Raw genomic sequence first — 7472 nt, 5'->3', positions numbered from 1 at the left:
GCATTTGGACTTCCAACAGGAGGTGCTGAAACTAAAAGTGATAAGAAATATTCCTTTAGAGGTCTTCAGCTGCTGGGAAATACTGAACTCAATAGGGTACGCATATTGTTCCCAAAGAACTTTGCAGTTTTAAGATTATTGTATCTTACACAACACACCTAAATTGTTATAAAATCGTGAAGATTTAAAGTTGATGTTTATTAAATAATTAATGCTGTTTGTTTCATTTGTTTTAAATAACATTTGTGAGAAAGAGGTTATCTGTATCAGGGACTTATCATGTCTCTGCTTCTTTCTCTAAAGAAAGCCTAATGAGGAATATAACAAGATTCATAAGGGTTATCAAAAACAATCTAGACTGCATATATTTTTTCTTTTTTAAAACTTTATAAAGAATTTTTCAGTGTGCTTGTACAGAAGATAAAAGTACAGAGTATGTTGTGTCAAGTTCTCAGGCGTCACAAAAAGTACTTTCAATACTGTAAATTGGAACTTGTATATTTGTCGAGAATTCAATACTTTTTCCTCATGATCAATAGTGTTTACATACTTTTGCCTCATGAAGACTATGTTATGGCTCATCAGTTTCCAGACATTTTTGGAGCCTTACGTTTAATTTAAAGTTAAAAGGGTCTACTTAGATCACATTCATTCTCTGGTTTTAGTTTCCTTGTACATCCATGTAATATGCTTAAAATTCCACTTACAAAAGTGGTGTGATTCCCCTTTAATAGGGAACAAACATCAAGCAGTGTGGCCATTTGTATTTCTTACATAAAATGGTGTCCCTGTCATTTATTATGGTTGAGGGATAAAAATGCACAAATCTTTTTCATTACATATTCAATGACTCCTAATTTGTGTTAATTTTTCACAAGTTCTGCAGATTAATATTTATGTTATTATACAAAAAAGTTACATATGGAATGTAATACTTTAATAACATTTGTTTTGGGAGGTTAATAACAAGAAATTAACACTTGATGGGAATGTGAAAAAAATGGCCAGTGTTATATATACACTTACAAAACACTAGATTATCATCCATGTCACTTAAACCAGATTTCAAACAATAAGACTATCTAAGGTACACTGGCAATTCTTTAAGGTAATGATTTTAAAGAATCATACAGTAATCTGAAGTGAAGTTAGCAAGAACATATTACATTAAACTTGGCTATGAACAGTAAAGAACGTCAAAGAAACAATGAATACTGATACAGTTATTGATAACAATAAATCTCAAAAGCTATACTAATTACCCAAGGCTTTTCTGACAGCTTTCCATTCCTCCTGTGAAAGGGGTTTGATATTGGTTCCTATGGTTTCTTGTTTGTCCTCCAAGTCGTTCAAATGATTAACTTTATTGCGTAAACCATTGCGGAGGTTCTTGATTTCAGTGTCTAGTTGCTTTTGCTCTGCAAAATGCAAAGGTAATATTTGTTAATTTACAAAGGTATTTTACAGAGAAGTACCAGAAAGATACTCAAGTTGTAAATTTATCCGAAGAATCCTTAATTATTTCATTACTGTACCACAGATATCGAGGAGTGATGTCCCTAAGAGCTGCTATATGCAAATGACTCGGTATTGATAGCAGAATCAAAGAAGTAGGTCCTAAGTACAACTAAAAGACAACAACAGAAATTTTAGAAATTGAAAGATTTCTAAATCTTATGGTGAAAGGAAAGAAATCAAAGGATAAGTACATATATGAAGGAAGCTATGTGGATCCTGTGGCAGAGATATAGGGGTGAACTAAATATTGAAGTTGGGATTTTCAGTAGCTAAACTACATATGAGGGACGAGTAATACTATACTGTTGTGTTGGAAGGCCTGCTATTAGAAAAGGTAAAAAGATGACATGGAAAAAGATTGCTGAGTACAGTGTAAGGCCAGTGCTATTCTACACCAGAGATATGGCTGCTTACAAAAAGAAAAGATCTTGAACATGGGCGACTAGAAATGCTAAGATTGAAGTGCATTAGAAAGATCATATCACAAATAGGGAAGCTGCAGAAGAATGTGGGGTCCAGAGGCTGGAACACTGACTGAGATCTCAGGAGAACCCAGAATTCATAAGGAAAACAGAAATTCAAGCAGAATATACAAATGAAAATAGATTGGAGAGAAATTTTCCTATTATGAGATTCACAGCCAATGTCCTGGTGTTTTTCTGGAATAAAATTTTAATCAACATACCTGACAAAGATGACACTTTGTCACAGGGTATCTTACATCCCTACCTAATTAACACCAACTTCTTGTAGACATCGCCAGCAAACTCAGAGGAATGTCTTTCGAAGCTATAATGACATAACTTGCCTCCTCCTTGATGGATAATTGGCTATTCGTGAAAAAGTCTCCAACTCTGGCAACAATGAAATACAACCAATACTCCTTGTTTATACTTTGTAATAGTAGTAGTAGTATATAGGATTTATTCCAAGAGGTTGATTGCTAGAATCCTTGAAGACAAGGGTTTCCACAAGAAATCTGAGAAATTACTGTCTACACTATTTCTCCTTTGAAAAATTATATTATTGAAAATCAATTAACAAAGTGAAGAAAACTTTGGTATTCGTCGTAACTCCTTTGATATTTTTCCTAATATGACAGTGACGATCATTTTAATACATATAAAATTGCATATAATTAGATTCGATTACGTATAGAATTTACACTTCAAGCCAAGCACTGGGACAGCAAAGGCCATTCAGTGATGTATCATAACCCATGACATTTTTTTTTTGGCAATCAAGTTAATGTTGTTCTGCAAGTTATATTTTACTAAGAAGTCAACAACTATTGCTTTATAGAGCATATATAATTATCTTTCTGCACCTTATGGAAGTCAACAAATGACAAAAACTTTGTAGCTTTGGATGTCTGGGTGTACTTAGCAAAAAAGGGTTTGCCACGGGCCTCCTCACTTCTAAACAATTGTGCAAGTAAATTACAAAAGTTGTCCTGAAACCACAGGGACAATGACTCAACATAGCCGCCATTCTCGAAGCCTTGATAAGGTACGAATATTAATTCAGAATTTCAGAGTCAGCTGTTTGTCGTTATCACCTTGTAGGAGGAGTCATCACATCATATGTTTACGTCACATATAACTTTGAACCCATACATTAGAGTGTTCCGCTACTGGCTTTGGCTGCTTCATTTTACTGTTATGAATATACTTTCTTCTAATATAACTAACAAAGGATGCTGCCAAAAATTAGGTAGGGATGTAAAGTATACAATGGTTAAGTAATATCTTTGTCAAATGCACAGAAAAAAAAAATTTATTCCAGGAAAACACCGAGACAAAGGTTCTGAATCTCATAGTAAGTCTGAAGCAGTACAGGAAATATCTAACATGATAAAGGTTAAAGATGACAAGGTGTTTGGTGATGTTCTGGGAAGCTTTCTTTTTCAGATTAATTTAATACAGTTTGTTTGTTTTATTTTTTTGTATGGTGTTTTTATGTTGCATGGAACCAGTGGTTATTCAGCATCTGGACCAACGGCTTTATGTATGTGACTTTCGAACTACGTTGCGAGTGAACTTGTATCACCAGAAATACACATCTCTCACACCTCAATGGAATGCTTGAGAATCGAACTCTTGGGCACCAAGGTGACAGGCCAAGGCCATACCGATCACACCATTGAGGCGATCATTTTTTACTTTTAAGACAATTCATTATAACATTACATTACACCAGATTTTTTACTTTGCAAGTAAAAGAATATGTACAAAAATCCCATATGATGATGACAACTTTAGTTTGATAAGTACAGTACACTCAACAAATATAGTGCAGCCTTACCTCTTTCAATACTTTCCGCAATAAAAGGCTTTGGTAACCTCATAAACATGTTTCCAATACATATCCAGTTCTTTTCAGCAGAAGTTTGATTTCCAGTGCTTTTTGTCTGGAGTTGTCTAAGGGCTTCTCTATTCGTGTTTCTTCTGCGATCTAGGGAGATAATTTCTTGTTGATCTGATATAATGTCTTCAGCAGCCTCTTCAACTTCAATTAAATACTGCTGTATCCTTTCTACAGACTGAGCCATGGTAACCACCTGCAGAGGAAAAGAAAGGCTGTAAAGAAAAACTTAGTATCAAAATCAATTTTTGCGCATGTAGCATACTTTTACATATTTTATAATCAAGTGGTATTGTCAATAGGTTGATCATCCCATGTTGAAGAAACTGCCAGATGGCTAACGTGGAAGGGATTTAATTTAAAAGAAGCAAGTTGACCAATGGAAAATTTCCTCGTTCACTCAGTGACACAAATTATTCTAGCGTGGAGGAGGTATAATCTTAGGGGAGTTACATGGATGGTGCATGTTTTCCTATATAATCTCACCTTAAAAATTTTCATCACCAGGAACTTCTATACAGTAAACAGATTTAACATCAGCACTTCAAAACTCTGGTTCATTTAAAGTTCTCCTTATATCTCTTTCTCTTTTCATATCTTTCTGTTTTTCCTTCATTCTATCTATTTTGTTGACAGTCTTTATTCGCATTATTCGTTCACTTGATTTGGGACCCTTCACGGCACTGGCATCACCTGGACCAAAATGCGTTACCCTTGCCTGTTTTGCACTAGAAGAACCTAATCCCTCTCGGTTCCGTTTCAATACTGTCTTTATAGGAAACTTAGCACCATTACTCTTTAAGCCAAGACCCTTCTCTGTGTTCCAGCCTTGATTTACCAATAGCTGATAACCTTTATTGGTGGGAGAGATTCCATAGACTGTTCTATTTGCAGTTGACCCCATATTAAATTGATGGACAATAGATGTTTCATGCTGAATAGGAGTACTTTCTTTGACTGCTGTCTGGCAGACATCACAAAAAAATTCTGTCAAAGGTATATCACATAATGGAACGTTATCTTCCTTCGCTTGATCATTTCCTTTTCGAGATTGGATAAGCAAGTCAACAATCCTTTTGTGCCCTTTCATACTTGCTAAATATATTGCAGTGTTTCCATTAGCATCACGAATGCTAGCCTTGGCTTTGTATTCCAGAAGGACCTTTACCACATCAAAAGATCCAGCACAAGCAGCAACCATAAGCAGAGACCATCCATACTCATCTTGTGAATTGACATTTAATCCACATTTCAGCAAGTCTGTAAGAGGAGCCACTTCATTATTTTGCGCACATTTCATTGCTTTATGAATGGACCTAATGTCAAAATTGAACTTGGGCTCAGTTACACATTCACTGTTATTGCAACCAACAGATGTAGAAGCACCTGTGAAATCTTTTATTTTAGGATGTTTTTCTTTCAAAATGAGGTCTGTTTCTGTCTGTTGCTCAACAATGTTTTCGTAAATGTCCTTGGCCTCTTCGCCAGTAAATGAGGTACTAAAAGTTTTCAATTTTTCAGGCGTTGGTACTTGTACTTCATTTTTAGCTTGGACAAACACTTTCCACTTTAAATTACACGTTGCCAAGGCTTTCCAGTTTGATTGCTCTGCTTCTTCCATTCTGAAAAGCAAAAATATACTTAGGTACTCTGCCCCAAACCAAATATAAAAATATGAAAAACAAAAGGCAAAGTAAACTATAAAATATGTGAAAATATTAGTATGATATGTGGTTGTAATGCATATCACCAACTGTTCCTGATTCCTTCGCATCACATATTTGAACCATCTCAATCTTCTTTCAGCACCTTATCACTGTCATTCCACCAATTCCCCATTCATAATACACTTCGGCCATAAATATTTAAAATCGTGGTCAATGACCATGTTTATGTAGGATAAAGATTTACAGGATTTATGTGATCATCATAAGTTTTTGTTCGTTTTACTAATGGAACATGTAAATTTACCAGTGGACCTCCTGAAGTGAACAGTGAGGAGGTACATATGAACATAATGGAAAAGGGAGTCCTTATAGAGGAGAACAGTCACCACAGATGTGAAAAGGGACTTTTTTTTCCATACAAATATATGACAAATAAACTAGAATATCACTAAAATAGACATATTAGAATTTAATGAAAATGGAGCTGTGGTAATTAGCTTGGACTTACACAATGAAGCATCTTAACCTAACCTTAGGCACCATATATTGTATTGCCAGTATAAGCCAAAGTGGACTAATTTTTTCGAACTGGATATTGGTACGGCAGCTGTATCCCTTATTGTGATAGATATTGGTACGGCTGTGAATTGCTCATGCGCAACGGCTGTGAATTGCTCATGCGCAAACCCTTGTATACCGCCTCGGTCATATCAGTGACAGCAAGAAAATGACGACCTACCAACGTGAACTGTTTAATAATACATCAGTTTTTGCTGAAAAACAGATGTTTTCAGGTTTCAACTAGTTGAAAAAAGCAATTGACGTCTACGAAGAGTCAAACTTCCAGAAATTGTATATCCGTAGGTCACGAATGATCGAATCGGCCCTGAAAAGGGCTTCAAAGAGGAGATTCAAAGAAAATTTGAAGCTTAGCTAGCAGTCAGTAGTGCGTCCAATATGGGAAACATGCTGTTAATATAGACCTGATATGGATGATTACTTACGATTGATTGGGCCGTTTACCAGAGGATCGACTTTGGTAGTTTTCCTTACTACCATGAATACAGCAGAGCACAATTTCTGTGTACTTCCAAGTCTTCTTAGAATCTCCTCTTCGGAGCTCTTTTCAGGACCGATTCGACTGTTCGTGACCTACGGATATACAATTTCTGGAAGTTTGACTCATCGTAGACATCTATTGCTTTTTTCAGCTCGTTGAAACCTGAAAACATCTGTTTTTTGGCGAAAACTGATGTATTATTACACGGTTCAGAGAAGATTCAAAGAAGAGTTCAAGTACACAGATAGATTAGTTTAGTTTTATTTTTCACGTATATAGTCAAAATCTAAGTATGTTTAAGTATTATTGCAATTTTGTATATTTTCATTTACTGCCAAAATGTTTTGGTGCTTTGGTGATGACAGTGTGGTGCTTCACTTTGACATTTTGAATTGAACATGTTCAGCGAAACAATTCAGTTTGACTATTGTCACTACTGTCGCTGATCTTCTAGTGCCGTACCTATAGCTCTTAGCAACAGTGTACGCCAACTGCTGCATGATTAGCAAACTGCCGTACCTACAGCAAGTCAATAGCGCAATACGGCACCACTGACAGAATCTGACATACCTCCACTACACTATGTTATTTGTGCGGCAGGAAGTCTGAAATTAACGCATGCACAATTCACTGCCGTACCAATATCTATTGCAATAGTGGATACGGCTGCCGTACCAATATCCTGTGCCAAATTTTGAGACACATCATACTTGACAAAATACATATAACTAACAACAGCAGATATAACTTTGAATAAATTACCCTTAAGCAACATTATGCAAAATTTTACCCAAATTTTAATAGGTAAAACTCAAGACTACTACCGCAGCCTGATCCCTGCCAGGCACTGATTGGAATATTTA

General features: G+C 35.7%; 1 protein-coding gene across 7 annotated transcripts in view; it reads right to left on the bottom strand.

The window, feature by feature from the left end:
* Positions 1–354: 354 nt before the first annotated feature.
* LOC135214805 (p53 and DNA damage-regulated protein 1-like) overlaps positions 355–7472 on the bottom strand; it is a 55259-nt gene continuing 48141 nt past the window's right edge. The window contains exons 1-3 of one of the 7 annotated variants that reach the window (XM_064249173.1): positions 4369–4529; positions 3823–4078; positions 355–1418 (exon numbers count right to left, since the gene is read on the bottom strand). In XM_064249173.1, the coding sequence (XP_064105243.1) occupies positions 1255–1418; positions 3823–4078; positions 4369–4383 (435 nt within the window). In that variant the 5' untranslated portion in view covers positions 4384–4529 and the 3' untranslated portion in view covers positions 355–1254. Of the gene's footprint in view, positions 1419–3822; positions 4098–4368; positions 5505–6553; positions 6712–7472 lie in introns of those variants that run through there. The other 6 variants (XM_064249176.1, XR_010314471.1, XM_064249175.1 and 3 more) reach the window with 6 other exon arrangements.

Source organism: Macrobrachium nipponense, chromosome 46 (assembly GCF_015104395.2).
Source record: "Macrobrachium nipponense isolate FS-2020 chromosome 46, ASM1510439v2, whole genome shotgun sequence".
Taxonomy (NCBI): domain Eukaryota; kingdom Metazoa; phylum Arthropoda; class Malacostraca; order Decapoda; family Palaemonidae; genus Macrobrachium; species Macrobrachium nipponense.
The sequence above is the reverse complement of the archived record's forward strand: the minus strand, read 5'-3'. Positions and strand labels throughout refer to the sequence as shown.